This window comes from Cricetulus griseus, chromosome 2 (genome assembly GCF_003668045.3).
Source record: "Cricetulus griseus strain 17A/GY chromosome 2, alternate assembly CriGri-PICRH-1.0, whole genome shotgun sequence".
NCBI classification, from domain to species: Eukaryota; Metazoa; Chordata; class Mammalia; order Rodentia; family Cricetidae; genus Cricetulus; species Cricetulus griseus.
This window is the reverse complement of record NC_048595.1, coordinates 435,356,170-435,373,387: the sequence shown is the minus strand read 5'-3', so window position 1 is coordinate 435,373,387 and position 17,218 is coordinate 435,356,170. Positions and strand designations below refer to the sequence as shown.

The following is a 17,218-nucleotide window of genomic DNA, read 5'->3' as shown; positions in this document are numbered from 1 at the left end:
CGTGCTTTGCAGCAGCTCGAAGGAGTGTGAGTCTAAGGCAGGAAGCCAGTCCCCAACTCAGGACGCTGAAGAAAGAGGTACTTGAGCTGTCTGAATTAGTCTGAAGGGGCCAGACTTAGGCTTCTCCATTTGTCCTAGATTTGACTATTTGACTACTATTTCTGCTCTAAATTTTCTAGGATAAACCCAAACTCAAAGACAGTGTTCAGTTTGCCCTCGTGCGAATTGGAATTACCGCAGTCACTGTACCTGTAAGGAAAATTGAGCGCTGCTGTAAAAAAAACGCTTTGGAGGAGAGGGGAGTGGGAGGCTGCCTTTCATCATACTGAGGTGTGTAAGTTACTTTCAACACAGAGAGCAGATTTAAGTTTGAGTGCTTGTAATTAAACCCCTACTTGTAATTAGCTCATTAAGATTCAGGGTATTTAATAACCCAGAAAGTGTCCTCATGGAGCCACGCCCCCTTCCCAGCTCCCCACCTCAGAGTTCTGGTTTCAGTCAACCATGAAATACTGTAGTTTTGCCTGCTTAGGGACAAGGTATAAATGGAATTCCTCGATATGTCCTTTGTGTGTCTGGATTCCTTTATGGAACATAGTGTTTGAGGTTAATTTACTTTTGTTCCAGATATTCTACAAGCATATGTATATACATATGTATGAATCTTTGTTTGAGTATAGCCTCCCTATGCTAAGATGTACCTTATGAGTCTATACTACATAAATTTGGATACAAACCTACAGCCATCACCACAGCCAAGCGGTAGAGAGAAGAGAGCATTCTTTTCTCTCTACAAACTTCCATGTTCACTGTTGCTCTTGTTCCCTCCGCTAACCCCATCCAAGGCAGCCACCAATCTGCTCCTGTCTCTTTAGGTTAGTCTTTCTTGCCTGTGGCTCTGTGAGTGTGGAGGGCGGGGTCTTCTGGAAGATCATAATGACTTATTTTTATCCATCCTAGTCTTGCAATAGTGTGGTCTCTTTAACTGTCCATTGTTACTGGTTGATAAAAAGTATACTGTGTTTCATGTTCATTTCCCCACTTGACAGACACTTCAGCTGTTTCTCACTTTTCACCCCCTCATGAAAACATGAACTTCCTTGGATGGCTTGTCAAATGGCGTTCAAAAAAGTTGGCACTGTTTTGTCCTTCGGCAAAACAGCGTATACACATTCATTAACTTGAAATCCTTCCCAGCATTAGGTATGCTTGCTCATCAGTTTCCTTTAGCCATACCAGCGACTGTGAGTCATCATTGGCAGTTTTGGTGTCTGATTTCTGAGAACTTCTGAAGAGTATCTCTCTATACTTCCAGACAGCCACGTTTTTGTAAAGCTTTCAGATCTCAGGCTCATCTTTTATCCCTGAGTTGTAAGAATTTATAACACATTTTGGATGGCATTCCTTTGACAGAACTGGTATTGTGGCTGTTTTTTCTTAGGTCTATAGCTTCCCGATTTTTGAACAGTATCTCTCAATGAGCAAATATGTGTCATGTTTACTTTTATAAAATTATATTTCTCTCCTTTATTTTTTGTTCCTTTTAAGGTTAGTCTTTTTGTCATTTCTTTGGAATATTTACCAGTTCCTTGGTCTCAAAGATCGGTTTTCTTCTGGGTAGTCTGTAATAGTGTTACACTTTATATATGAAATTGTTTTTTTACAGATAGGGAGGTCGTGATAGTGAAAGACATTTTTAAATTTGACCAGTCATAGTCAAAATACTGTATGTAGCTTAGGTAAAAATGGTTGGATTCATGCTCACATCCGGGTTTTGCATCACAGTAATAGACTTTGGCAGCAGGCTGGCATCCTTTGTCCATGCCTCCTCCAGCAGGTCTGCCCAGACTGACATGCCTTCAGGCCTTTGCTTTTGGACTGTTGCATTCGAAGTTAAATTCTCCCTGTTCTAGTAATAAGTAAAGGGGAAAGCATACTTAGCTTTTATGATCTGATATCGGTTCAAAGTAACTTTTTCAGTTTTTGCTAATCAGACTTCTAATTTGTATCTGTCCAGTGAGGGAGTTAACTGGTAGTGTTGAAAGCCTAGGAGATGGGGTTTTTAGAAAATGCAGCTGGTACAAAAGAAAGTATGCAATACTCCATTATAGTGCCACTGCCTTTTATTCTTGAGAATTCTAGAGTGATAGGAGTGTTTGGGTTTTTGTTTACTTTTTGTTTGTTTTCTTTTGTTTTTATTTCAGTGAGCCTTTTGTTTACACTACAGCTTATGCTAATGGTCTTGTCCTACAGTGGGCTTCTTAGATGACCTCAGTGTGGTATAGTGTTAGCTGCTATCATGTTTGAGGGCTTACTGACTGTCAGGTACTTTTAACCACTTAGAACAGAGCAACGAACCACACAACATGCCCTGACTTTTTGTGACATATACTCTGGGGGCATATTATTTCACTGCCTTCCCAACTAACTGTAGTTGGATCATATGGAGTCAAGAGATAAAGAATCCATGGCCCTTTTAACAGCCCAGGAACCAAGGACACAGTCCCAAGTCCCAGAGAAGCATGGAGAAGATAACTTCAGGTTAAGAACCAAATCCATGGTCAGCAGAGATTGAATGTTCCACATGTAGCCAGCAAACACCATCCTGTTAACACCAGCCTTCAAAAAATGGGCTTAGTAATTGGCTATTTAAGATAACTATAACTCGCCAGGCGTTGGTGGCGCACGCCTTTAATCCCATCACTTGGGACTTGGGAGGCAAAGGCAGGTGGATCTCTGTGAGTTCAAGGCCAGCCTGGTCTCCAGAGCAAGTGCCAGGATAGGCTCCAAAGCTACACAGAGAAACCCTGTCTCAACAAAAAAAAAAAAAAAAAAAAAAAAAAAAAAAAAAAAAAAAAAAAAAAAAAAAGATAACTATTACTATGAGACTATTAATAAGATAGGATGGAAGTCCCAGCAGGCCTGGTTGAATCTCAGGAATGGGAAAAGAAAGCCCATGGTTTCTGGGGTGAGGGCCTAAATTGAAAATGGTCAAGTTTGCCTTTGACAGGATTTCTACGTCAGCATTGCTCGCTGTTGGAACCATTTTCCAGAATGCAATCACCCATGCTCTTTCTCTAAGTTGGGAAGTCCAGGGAGTTGTTGACACAAATGGAAATGATATTGACCTTATTTAATGCAACAGCAAAGTTATACAGCTGCTGACAGCACCTTGTGGTGTGACTGAATAGGCACCTCGACCTGGACACCTGAAATTCTACCCAGGTGGCCTGCCCTTCTAGGGTGTGCGTCCACTTGAACTGTTTTGACCACTCACAGCTCACTTTTGAAAGGTTTGTGTATTCAGCCATAGTGTCTGAAATAGCTATGGATTTCTGTTTGAAAACTAGTTCCTCGTGCTTAAGGTTGTCATTATATGATGCAAACCCTTTATTTTCTCCTTGTAGAGAGGCTGTCAGTAGATTAATAAAGAGGTAGCCGGGAAAGTGTCACTATACTGAGGCAGGGAAGAGTGGATAAGAGGATCCTGGTAGGATTTAGGAGACCATGATTCCTGTCAGGAGCACTGCAGTGGTTAGATTTTTTTTTTCACTTAGTCATCTTTGAATTATAGTTACTATGATGCTTTGAAATATATACAGAAAATATACAGAAAGGCACCATACCCATAGCCACCTACCTCCTACACATTATCTAGAATGTAACCAAAGTCAAGACCACCAAAAACGCCTCTTACTACAAAGTCTGATCTCAGATATGAAGATATAATAAACATCTCTGTGCTCATTGTAATCCACACTGGGGGAGGCAGATGTGTTCAAATACAGCCACCATACAATAAGGCTGGTTGTGTTGGTCCTTTGCTTTCTAGGCCATGACTAAGAAGTCTTGCACTTTATATTGGGTTTGAACTTCAAGAAGTATTAACATTAGGAAAAAGTGTGGCCGGGCGTTGGTGGCACACGCCTTTAATCCCAGCACTCGGGAGGCAGAGGCAGGTGGATCTCTGTGAGTTCAAGGCCAGCCTGGTCTATAAGAGCTACTTCCAGGAAAGCCTCCAAAGCCACAGAGAAACCCTGTCTCGAAAAACAAAAAAAACAAAAAACAAAAAATTGTGAAGAATTAAAGACACACACAGGCACCCCACCCCCATGGATAATCTGCAAGAACACATTTCGACAAGAGCTCACTCATAATGAAAAGTGGAGTGATTAAGCCGGGCGTTGGTGGCGCATGCCTTTAATCCCAGCATTTGGGAGGCAGAGGCAGGCCTGGTCTATGGAGAAAGTTCCAGGACAGCCTCCAAAACAATACAGAGAAACCGTGTCTCAACCCCACCCCCCCAAAAAAAGGAAAAAAAAAAGTGGAGTGATTGTCTTGGAAGCCATGCCTCCCATTTCCAAATATAACTGGCCCCAGTGCAAAACATGGGATTGGGGTTGGAAATATGAGGGAAAGTTAGAAAGTTACATCTTTATCCAGCTAATTTCCTAAATATTTATTTATTATTAGCATGGGTCTGGGTGGAGGCAGACTCATACATGCACACTTGTAGAGTCTAGAGGTCAGAGGCCTCCTCTCAGATTGTTCTGGACTTCCACCTGGCTAGGGTGGGTCTCTGTGTGTCTGCTGTACCGAGCACTGCTGGCCTGGGAGCTTCTGAGCAGTTTTTACGTCTGCTTCCCATCTTAGGGTAAGTGTTTTGGGGTTACAGATGTTTGCCGCCACTTGCAACTTGATGGCACAGCCTTTAATTCCAGCATTTGGGAGGCAGAGGCAGGCAGAACTCTGAGTGTGAGATCAGCATGGTCTACAGAGTTCCAAGGCAGCCTGGACTACACAGAGAATCCCTGTCTCAAAAAACGGGAAGGATGGGGTAGAAGGGGAGGGGTTAAATAAGGTCAAACTCAGACCATTGGGCTTGCTTGGCTGAGCCTCCCAAATTCTTCAAAGATGGGGAAACCTGGCAGATATTTCAATTCCTTATTATACAACCTGTAAGATTCCAGACAAGGAACAGTCTGGTAGGAAGATAAATTTATAATAAACGAATGCTGGTCAGTGTGTTAAAAATTCTCAATTCCATGGGAAGTGGAGTGGGCAAGATACCAGAAGGCTGCTGGGCAGCGGTGGCGCATACCTTTAATCCCAGCACCGGGGAGCCAGAGGCAAGCTGATCTCTGTGAGTTCAAGGCCAGCTTGGTCTACAGAGCCAGTTCCAGGACAACCTCCAAAGCAATACAGAGAAACCCTGTCTCTAAAAAACCAAAACAACAACAACAAAATACCAGAAGGCTTGATTAATCCAGTCTGTCCATCTGGAAACACTTTTTCGGCTACAATTGGACACAGATTCATTAGCTGGTATCTGACATAGGATCAAGCATGTGCTGGCCCCACCCTCGTGGTTTATTAGTAGCTGCCCATCACTATATTTGAGAAAACACTAGAGAAATCTGATTTCCTCCAGTAATAGTGAAAAGGGGCCCTCTGAGAAAAAAAAAAAAGATGGTTCGCCCAGAAAATGTGTGAGAAGTAACTCAGCACTCACTTTTCCAGCTTCACAGCAGATGAACAAACATCATCTTTGCATAAAATATGTAGACACAACCAGCTCTTGATGCTCTCCCAGATGCCAGAGAAGGATAAGCCTGACTTAACGTTTGCTTTCTTTCCGTTTGACCAGCCATGAATTGCTTCAGACCTCCAACAAGCGACTCTTGGGTGTATCCCACTGTCATACTCTGCTTATTTGGATTTTTCTCCATGTTCAGGCCCGCTGAACCATTCTTAATCCCATTTTTGTCTGAACCCAGTAAGAATCTAACTCAAGCAGAGGTAAGCCAATGGGTATCTATCTTTTTTTAAAAAAAACTATATTTATTTATTATGCATACAACATTCTGCTTCCATGTATACCTAAACACCAGAAGAGGGCACCAGATCTCACAGATGGTTGTGAGCCACCATGTGGTTGCTGGGAATTGAACTCAAGACCTCTGGAAGAGCAGCCAGTGCTCTTAACCTCTGAGCCATCTCTCCAGCCTCAGGTATCTATCTTAATAGGGGTTAATTAAATGGGACTTAAATGAGGAGGAAGGGATGCCATTCAACTTACAATAAGATAAAAGGCCTTGAATTCCAGTGAGGCCCATTGTCACAGAATTTATTACATAGTAGAACTACCCTTTCCTCCTCACACTTGCAAAAATGTTAAGTCAAACACTTAACATGTATGAAGAGGGTTTTCATTTTCAGAGGGTTGAAGTTATTCTTAATACATAGGAGTTTTTCAGCTCTCCATTGGTTCTATTACACTTACCAGAGAAGTTGTTCCCTGCCTCAGAATTGCCTTCTGAGAAACTGATAGACTTCTGGGAATAAGCAGGATGTAATAAAAAAATGTAATACAATTGCATGTCACATAAAGCTGTCTAGTGAATGGTGGCCCATATGTTTGGCCACCATGAATGGTGCCTCTATGATAATAATTATAGTTATCTAACTACAGCTAAAAGCCATTGTATCCCAGAGAATTCCTATCATTTAATAACACTTGCAGCCAGCTTAAAATCACACCTCAACATTTACATTTGTGTTTCTGTGATACCAGGATAAACAAACCTACTGCTCCATCACCCATAAAAATACAACACTTAGATATACTATGCATTGTACAACTGGATAATAATAGTAAATGGCTGTTACTGTCTATGCATTTCCTGACACTTTCATCATTATCTTAAGATATATTACTATTTACGAAAAATAAAAGTATGATACTACCCCAGCATCAGCCCATACATCCTGTGGTTACTGAATCTTTTGATTGCATCATATTCCCTTGTGATTAAGTTATTCCATGTTTTATTCATCAAGTTCCTAAGAGCAATAGGCTACCCTACACCACAGAGCTGGTCTGTATAGTAGGTTATAACATCTACTAGATGTTTCTGGAAGCACTCTCTATAAGGTTTGCACAGTAAGCAAAATCAGCCAAAGACACATTTTCAATTAGCCAAAGACACGTTTTTCAAAGCAACACATGGTTGTATTCCTTTGTGTCTCTAACCAGTTTTGAAAGACTATTTAGCAGGAAATGTAATGTAAACTGATTGATTTCCCTGATCCACTTCTCTTCCTGCAAGGCCAAATTCTCTTACTTAAGAAAACACTTCTTCCCTGTGTCAAAAAAACCAAAAAAAAAAAAAAAAAGAAGGAAAAAAACCGACACTTCTTACTGGACAATGGCAGCACAAGCCATTAATCCCAGCACTCTGGAGGCAAAGGCTGGTAGATTTCTGTGACATCAAGGCCAGCTTGATCTACATAGCATGTTCCACTTTAGCCAGGAATATATCCCTCCCTTCCTTTCTTCCTCTCTATCTAAAAGTTACAAGAAGAAAATGTACCAACCCAACTAAAAAAATCACCCTAGGCTGGCTTACTGTCTCCAACCACAATCATGAAAATACTGTATGGAATGTGGCATCATCTAAGAAGCTAATTGGTACTGGGTTATCAGGAGGGAAGTGCCAAAGACAGAAGCCAAGTTCATTGTGTAAAACACAATGGCTTCAGAGTTTCTTGGACTGAAGCTTGTCATACTTAAGACAAAGGTCAAGGTTGGGCCAGAATCAGCTTAACCCACCCACCAGGTATGCCTGCATACACTGGGGACAAGTGAATAAATTCTCTTTCATAACCACAGGTTAGTTCTGGGCCCTCCTGAGACCTTGGGGGATCCAGATGTCAATGAGGAGAAGTTCAGTGATTCAAAAGACACACTCTTACCCTTCACACTTAAAGACCACTAACAGTCTTTTTTTGTTTGTTTGTTTTGTTTTGTTTTGTTTTTCGAGACATGGTTTCTCTGTGGCTTTGGAGGCTGACCTGGAACTAGCTCTTGTAGACCAGGCTGGCCTCGATTTCACAGAGATCCACCTGCCTCTGCCTCCTGAGTGCTGAAATTAAAGGGCGCCACCACCACCATTGTCAGTCTTTTGAGTCATTTCCGCCTATGAAACTTGAGCACTCATGTGTTTGTCTTTAAATAGGAGTACCACCCACATGAAACTTGAACAAGCACTGAGAAATCTATAGACATGCGTAGGGTGAGAAGAGCTTGAGAGCCCAGCAAATTTGGACAGGAAGGACAGGAAATGCATTACCTGTTCCCCACTTGGTAACTTGACAAAACCATTTGCTCTTGCCAGCAATTATGTGTGTCCACCCGGATTTCAGACAGGTGGAAGGCAGTGGTGGATCAAGTAAAGAGAGGTTGTTGTACTCTTTACATTGTGACCTCTGTGCCTAACATTGCTAAACTTTACATACAAGTAGATTGGGATTTTTTAAAGATTTTATTTATTTATTATGTATACAACATTCTGCTTCCATGTATGTCTGCACACCAGAGGAGGGCACCAGATCTCATAACGGATGGTTGTGAGCCATCTCTCCAGCCCTAGATTGGGATCTTTAAATTTTATTTACTTTTATTTCATGTGTATTCATGTTTTTCATGTACATATCATGTACATCTATATGATTGTGCTGGATACCCTACAACTGGAGTTACAGAAAGCTGTAATCTGCCTTGGGGGTTGCTGGGAATTGAACCTAGGTCCTCTGGAAAAGCATCCAGTGCTCTTAACCACTGAACTATATCCCCAACCCCTTAGACTGAGTTTTGGTTTGGTTTGGTTTTTTAGAGAAGGTGTTTCCCAATGTAGCCTCAGCTGTCTTAGAACTTACTCTGCAGAATGGGATTTTTTTGAGAACTCAAAAATCTCAGAAGTTCAGAGTATTTAAGTTTAAACTTAACTTGATTTTTTAACTAATTTACTAAACCATTACTACTTGAACTTTTATTTCTTGTATAATAATCCAGAGGCCATCTCCCTAAAACTCTTCTAGTGAGATACACCTAAGTATAGAAGTTGCTTGCAATTTTGGTTTTCTTTTCTTTTTCTTTACTATCCCTACCCAACACCATGTTGGGCTATTTTTATTGTTTTGTTTTTCTATTAGCAAGGGCACTACTTTTTCTTAGCCATGTACCTTTAGATCAGTTTTCTATCATTTTTTCCCCCGTAATACAAAGAATTCCTGATTAGATGTGATTTTGTTGTGCAAATCTACCACATGTCCCTTTGAGATACGCTGTGCTTTCTGGTCACCCCTACATATCTACTCCACAGATGACAAATGAGGTCCTTCCTGTTTGGACATACTCCTACCTGGCGATGCTGCCCCCTGTGTTCGTCCTCACTGATTACCTGCGCTACAAACCAGTCATCATATTACACATCATGGCCTTCATCGTTTGCTACCTGATTCTTTTGTTTGGCCAGGGTGTGTTGCTCATGCAGGTGGCTGAGTTCTTTTTTGGGGTTGTCTCAGCTACGGAGATCGGCTACTATTCCTACATATACAGCATGGTCAGCCCAGAACACTACCAGAAAGTGAGCAGCTACTGTCGGAGTGTCACTCTTGTGGCCTACACAGTAGGCTCGGTGCTGGCCCAGCTCCTGGTATCCCTGGCAGCTCTGCCATACTCTTTCCTCTTTTACACAACCTTGGCCTGTGTCTCTGTGGCTTTCTTTTTCTCGCTTTTTTTACCAATGCCTAAGAAGAGCATGTTTTTTCATACAATGTATGACAGAGAAGCCCATCAAAAGCCACTGGGACAAGATACTGTCCTTGAGGAAGCTCAGAAGAACAACAAGACAGCTCACCCAGAATTGCCTGCCACTTCAGGGACTCCAGGGAACATCAAGCCAAGGGGCCCAGAGCCAGAAAACGTGGCTTTGAGAGTCTTTGTGCATTGGTTCCAAGACCTGAAGGAGTGCTACTCCTCCAAGCACCTTTTGTACTGGTCCCTGTGGTGGGCTTTCGCTACGTCGGGTTATAACCAAGTCTTGAACTATGTTCAAGTCTTATGGGAACACAAGGCACCCTCCCAAGACTCTTCTATTTATAATGGAGCAGTAGAGGCTGCTGCCACATTTGGAGGTAAGTAGACATCTCTCTCCTCCCCTGCTACCCTCTGAAGGGTACTGCTCCAGATGCTAAACTTCTCCGTGGTGATTAATTAGCTATGATTAGAAATTAGAGTGATTTTTTTTATTTTAGTGGGGGGCAGGTGGTATATGTACATATGTGTGTGTGGCTGTGTGCACACCAGTGAGAGAAGGACGTCAGGTGTCATCTAAAACAGGGTCTCCTGCTGACCCCAGAGCTAGGCTAGTGGCCAGCAAGCCCCAGTATCCTCCTCTCTCTATCCCCTACAGTAGTGGGATGGCAGGCATGCACAAGCACATTTTTAGAGGTGTTCTGGGGGATTCGAACTCAGTTCCTCAAGTATCCATGACAAAACCTCTTACCCACTAAGCCATTTTCCCACTCAAGGATAGAAGGCACTGGAAAAATAAGAGTACATTAATTTTTTATGCTGTATATTACAGTTTCAAACAACTCCAAAGTGAAAGGCTTAGCACCAAGAAATGTCTTTCTTGTAGAATCCATAGATTCCATTTCATTATCAAGATAAATGTTGATAATGTGCCCCATTCCTTTAGTATTATGTTCATATGTTTTAAAGTTTGATAATTTTGTTTTACTTTTAGTTTAAAGATGAGTGCCATCAATACAACTTCTAGTTTTATTCTTTTGTTGTGTGTGTGTGTGTGTGTGTGTGTGTGTGTGTGTGTGTGTGTGTACACGTGTGCATGTACACATGGTACATGTGAAAGCCAAAGGACAACCAAGTATCATCCTTTGGGTACCCTCCATCTTTTCCTTTTCTTTCTTTCCTTTCTTTCTTTCTTTCTTTCTTTTTTTTAAAGCAGGGTTTCTCATTGGCCTGTAACTCACCAAGTAGGCCAAACTGTCTGGCCAGTTTGCTCCAGGGCTCCATTTGTCTCTGCTTCCCCATTGCCAGGAATACAATACAGCACCATATGTGGGTGCTGGGGCTCAAACTCAGGTCTTGCAAGGCAAGGACTTTACCGGCTAAGCTAATCTAGCCTTTTGTTGTTTTGGTCTTTTTAAGCTTGTTGGGCATACTGCCCCCAGCACCTCTGTGCCCTTCCTTTTCATTCCCCTCCTAGTTGTTTGATTTCCTGATTTGTGTTTTGGATGCAGGTATTGTAGGCGTGGATCCTCTGCCTGCTGTATAAGAGCAAAGGCTTTCTTCCCATTCCATAGGCATCCTCTTCACTCAAAGGCCCCCCTCCGCCCTTCAGAAGTTTTGAATCTCACTTGGTCCATTTGTTGAGTGTTGCCCTTATTTCCTGAGCTACGAGTCAAGACTGTTTTTAATATTAAAAGAAAGGGGAAAGTGACGAATTTTTATTACTAACTCTAGAAAATGCATGAAGGATTCTAGGACCTCACACAGTCTTCTTAGGGACCTTCACAACTCTAGGTTTCACACCAACAGTTTCCAAAAGTGGCATTTTTATGAAGTTTCCATGATGTTAGACTCAGGATTCTAATATCAAAAAGAAATTTGCCTTTGAAGCATACTCTGCAATAAATATTTACATCCTCATCAATGGAAGCTTTGAAGATGAGGCTTAGGAAGTGGGCTATTTCCACACCTTCCTCTACAGAAAGCTTCAGAAATGCACATAGCCTCTGTTTTATTATTGTTTCCCTCTTGGGAGGCTTTAGCTCACTCCTGAAAGCCAAGGCTATGCCAGAATTGGATCACTGAAATTATTGCTCTTATGGCCAAAATTCTTGCGAAGAGCCATTCCTTTTTAGAGACAGTTCTATTGCAGGTCACCTACAGGAAAAGTAACTAGCCAGCTATCAATAATTTGAGCCCTAAATTTCTTTTGTTCGGTTCAAGAGAACTGTAGTTACTGGTTACACTCAGTTCTTCACCTCTTCAAATTCTATGTATGTACAAGTACAGGTCCTTTTTGTCCAAAGCCTCAAGACATGTTAGCTGTAGCAAAAGGATTACTCCAGCCCTGGAGTTCAAAGGCAATGCAAGGAGACCACCAAAAGGTCCCCTAGGTCTAGGAAGGACAGAAGGGAGAGAAGTAGGGAAGGATGGGTGGAAGGATGGATGGACAGTAGGAAGAAAGACAGGAAGGAAGGAAAGAAAGAAGGAAGAAGATTGGAACACCCATCACTCAAAAACATACAATTGAAAACAATAGAGAAATTTACTTCTAAGACATTTCCATGCTTGCTATCCTAGATGTTTTTTAAATGACAGGCTACTATGTTACTGCTGCCCATACTGCTGTGTTTAGATACTTTTTATCCCTTCTGCCTAGTATATGCCTGATACATCATTGATACTAAATCAAAGTATAAGATCAAAGTAGTTGAAAACAATAAAAAGTGAGAAAAGAAGAAAGCCTGCTTGAAAAAAAAAAGTGCTTTTAAAAAAAATCTTCATTGAAGTGGATCACCTAGTTTTTGTGAAACAGTACATTGGTCACCTTGAGGACTGCTCAAGAGCTGAGTGTTTAAGTTTGTTTGGTGTGTTGCTGTTGTCTTCCTGCAAAGTCAATAGCTTGACTTCTTCCTCTGTGTCTGTTTCTCAGGAGCTTTGGCTGCTTTCTCTGTGGGCTACGTGAAGGTCAACTGGGACCTCCTAGGAGAACTGGGTCTGGCCATCTTCTCAGCTGTCATTGCCGGCGCTCTGTTTCTCATGAATTACACGCTCAGCATCTGGGTGTGCTATGCCGGCTATTTGCTGGTCAAGTCTAGCTATATGTTTCTTATAACCATAGCAGTGTAAGTGTCACAGACCATCCCCCCTTCTCTTTCCTGGGTACCTAAAGGCATTCGGGGAACTTCAGGAGGATCTCAATCAGTTGCAATGTCAAAGGCTAACTCCATATCGAAGGGAATTCAGTGCAGCCATCTTTTCATTTAGCTGAATATTGCAGAGTCATTGAAGCGGGGGGGGGGGGAGTGGGGGGGGTGTCTGGGACACTGTGTGAACTGAAAGCAAGGATCTTTTTACTTCCAATGATTTGTCTTAATAAGGTGTGGTGTGATTTAATTTTAGATGCATAGGTTTAGATTTTATCCCTAGCCCCATTTATTTGCTCCAGAAGTTCAAAGCAGATACTTTCCTGTATAAATATTGTCAAGAAAGTTACAAAAAGTGGGACTTGGAGAGGGGGAATAATGCAGAGATGGTAAGATCACTTGAGCTTCACTTAATACCTGGAACGGTCTGTCTTTGAATCTTTTTGTTTTAAATAAGGTCTCTGAAATTCAAAGTTTCCTTTAATACTTGTTTCTGTTTTTTAAGAGGTTTGGTTTTTTTTTTTTGAAAGAAATTATTTTAAAGCACATGGCTTGTATGGATACAGTTAAAGCTCACTACAAGAAATTTTTTTCTTTGGGAGCAGGCTATGTAGCTCAGTTGGTAAAATGATTGCCACATATGCATGAAGTCCTGAGTTCGATTCCTAGCACTACATAAACCATAAAAGAGATCGGTGTCAGCTCAGGACCCTAAGACCAAGGTCTCATCATGACAGAGATGTATTTGACCCAGGGGGACAAAGGACAGGGAATAGGAGGTGACAAAGACAGGAGATAGAGGACAGGGAGAAGGGCAAGGGAACAGGGAGATGGAGAAGAGGTATGTGTCCCAAGAGGGAGACAAGGACTGCCTCTTGATAGAGAGGAGACAGATGTGGCCCATAATAAAATGTCAGTTTATAAAGGTAAAAAAGGAAACCCTATGTTAAGATGAGGTGTTTAATTTTAATTGGGCATGTTAATTAGGTGAGCCAAAGGGGGCTTTTGATTGTTGGACTTCCAATTCTTTGCTAGTTGGATCTTGGTAGTCAGCCTCAGGAGGAGGAAATGGCCAAATAAGGGAATGGGCCTTGGTGGCTAGCCTCAGGAATGTAATCTAAGCATTTGTAGCAAGGTGGAGGGAATGGGGGAGAAGGTCAAGGTCTGACAGAACCAATGCTCCAGTGGGCAAGTGTCCCTTCAAACTGGCCGTGGTGGAACACTCCTGCTATTCAGAATATGGACATAGAGGCAGAAGGATCAGAGGTTCGAGGTCATCCTTGATGACATAGCAAACTTAAAGCCAGCCTGGGCCACGTGGGTCTTGTCTCAGAAAAGGAGGAGAAGGGAGAGAAGAAGAATATAGTTTCCTTTGGTATTAGACAAAAAGAAATGAAAAACATGCATTTCGAGCTTCACCAAATTTCATTTTTAATTTGTGAAAAATGCTTGATAAACTGTAAAACATTGGAATGTGAGTTCCAAGGCAAAGATCAGCAGAGAATGGAGATGTAACTAGTTAGCAAGTGTTCTGGTTGCATTTCTGTGACTGTGACAGACACTCCAGCAAAAAGTAACAGAGGCTAGGAGAAGATTTATTTGGTTTATAATTCCAAGTTATAGTCCAACCTTTTTGGGAGGAGTCATGTTACATCCACGGTCAAGAGCAAAGAGAATAAATGTATTCTTGCTTCTTGCTCTCAGACAGCTTTCTCTTCTGTTCAGCTTCCCTGCCTAAGGAATGGTGCCACCCACATCCACGGGCTAACCTGATCTAGACAGTCCTTCTTTAAGACTCTCTTCCCAGGTGAGCCTAGGCTGTATCAAGTTGAAATTAATCATCACAGATAGCTAAGTTTTTCACTAAATATCTTGGTTTAATGAATCAAACTCGAACGTCTGTTTCATTTTTTTTTTATGGTGAGGATGGAAAACATTCAGAGCCAAAAGGCTTTTATCTACATTATAAGAAATGTGGTGAGGGGGCTGGAGAGATGACTCAGTGGTTAAGAGCGCCAACTGTTCTTCCAGAGGACCTGAGTTCAATTCCCAGCAACCACATGGTGGCTCACAACCATCCGTCATAAGATCTGGTGCCCTCTTCTGGTGTGCAGATATACATGGAAGCAGAATGTTCCATTACAAATAAACAAACAAACAAATAAACAAATAAAATCTTTAAAAAAAAAGAAATGTGGTGAGAGTTTGAAATCTCTAGTTTAAAACTGATGATAGATTCAGTCAGTTGCACAACTAACCATGGTCTGAAACCTTCCAAAAAATAATCACCTATCTACTATAACTTCTCACTGTGGGACATTGACAATAAACTATATATATTTTTAAAAGACCTCAGGTTGGGTGATGTTTGCATTTTTATAAAACTTCATTGCAAACATGTAGAAAGCCAAGTGACATTCAATATTCTCAAGTTATAAGATGTTAGCATTTAAATTTAATTTCTGGGAAGCATTAGATTATGCAGGAGCAATTTTATTCTAGTGTCTTTAATTCTGCCTTCAATAATATTTGATTCTTTTTTCTTGGCTCTGCCTGTTTGTCTATACTGGATAAGAGTTAGGTTTGACATGCCTTAACAACACTGTTTTCAAGTCTTGTTTTATTTTGTTCTGGTTTTTTGTTTGGTTTTAACACAAGGTCTCAAGTACCTTAGGGTGGCCTTGAATTTGCTATGTGGGCAAGAATGACCTTGAATGCTACAATTATAGGAATGAATCACCATGTCCAGTTTCAGTGTCTATCCTTTAGATAAGAGTTTTATGTATTTGGGGCTATAGAGATTGCTCAGTGGTGAGGAGCACTTGCTACTCTTCCAGAGGATCCTGGTTCAATTCCCAGCATCCACATGACAACTCTGGTTCCAGGGGATCCAGCACTCTTACACAGACATACATATAAGCAAAACACCAAAGCACATAAAATAAAAAGTAAAAAAAGAAAAATTATTTTTGCTATGGTAGTTAAATGCTAACAACATTTTACGACAGGTTTCAGATTGCTGTTAACCTGAGCGTAGAACGTTATGCCCTGGTGTTTGGCATAGACACTTTCATTGCCTTGGTGATTCAGGCCATCATGACTGTGATTGTGGCTGATCAAAGAGGACTCCACTTGCCAGTCACCACTCAGGTAAGCTGCAGGGCTTCTGGTTACCATTGGCACAATAGCTGGGAACAGAGTGACTAGGTTACTTCCAAGATGTCTCAATCATAAAACTAGCAATGCTGGAGTTTTTTTTTTAATTATTTGATTATGAACAATTTTAAATATTGCAGTCCTTAATTATAATACCAACTAAATTTAGAGCAACTAGATTCATATCTACTTGAAGAAGGTAGGTAAGAAGAAACCTTTGCATTTACAAGTTGTTACACTGAACCAGCCTTCAAACACAAAATATAGACAGAACCTTGGGTTCTACGGAGGTTTCCCTCCACTACTGCTTAAGTAGCTAGGAGCCTACTACTGCAAAGCCAGTCCCTTCATCACTACTCGACATGCTTACATTATTAACCTTGGTTCATTTGAGATAGAAGAGTCCAGGCAGAATAACCCATACTAAATTCTAAATCTCAACTACCCCATAATCTAATCAAACAAGGAAGGTTATTATATATTACCAAGTATATGAATGGTCAGATCTTATATATAGCTAATTGTTTGTTTTCTTCCAGTTTTTGGTTTATGGAAGTTACTTTGCTGTCATTGCTGTGGTCTTCCTAATGAGAAGCACATATATTATCTACTCAGCCAAGTGCCAAAAGGAAGTAGAGAGCCTTGCTGCCTGTGAGAGTCCCAATGAGCCACACCCACAACAGCCGAGAGATGTGTCAACCAAGTTCTGATGCAATTACATCAACTCCAGTCATGAAAGGGTAGGATTTTGAGATGGGCATCCAGAGGTGCTTTGCGACACCCAGACACTCTACCAATATGAATTTCAAAACCACAAGCAAACTTCAGCCTCAGACTAAATGTCTTTCTGCCCAGCTAATGGCAGGCACTCCAGATAGACCATCACAACTGTATTAGGTACCTCTGTGATGCTATGACATCCCTCCATTATGACAGGAAAGGCATGAGTGATGGGGAAAGTACTTCTGTGTATGTTTATCTTATTGATTGTTGAATAAAATACTGTTTGGCCAATGAAACAGCCAGTTAGACAGGACTAGGAGTCAAAGAGGATTCTGGGAAATGTAGTAGAGAAGTGGTGATCCAGGCAGGAAGTGACATAGTAAGGAGACTCATAAGCAAGGAGAAAGAAAGTGCCCCTCTTTCCCCTTCGCCTCCTCCAGCTGCAGGATGTGAGCCACCAGCAAGAAGGGACGCCAATAAGGCATCCGATAAGTCTTATAAAATATATAGATTTATGATAATTAAGACTGAGAAAACAGATGAGAATCCTAGTCATTGGCCAAGCAGCATTATACCTAATATGTCTCTGTATTAT

The 17,218-nt window shown here is 41.3% G+C and overlaps 1 protein-coding gene across 1 annotated transcript; it reads left to right on the top strand.

Annotated features, from left to right (window-relative positions):
* Window positions 1-5,649: 5,649 nt before the first annotated feature.
* On the top strand, window positions 5,650-16,610 carry LOC100757463 (thiamine transporter 2). Its single transcript, XM_035439258.1, has 5 exons — window positions 5,650-5,799; window positions 9,165-9,978; window positions 12,531-12,723; window positions 15,753-15,894; window positions 16,440-16,610. The coding sequence occupies exons 1-5, from the start codon at window positions 5,650-5,652 to the stop codon at window positions 16,608-16,610; spliced, it is 1,470 nt and encodes a 489-aa protein (XP_035295149.1).
* Window positions 16,611-17,218: the final 608 nt, after the last annotated feature.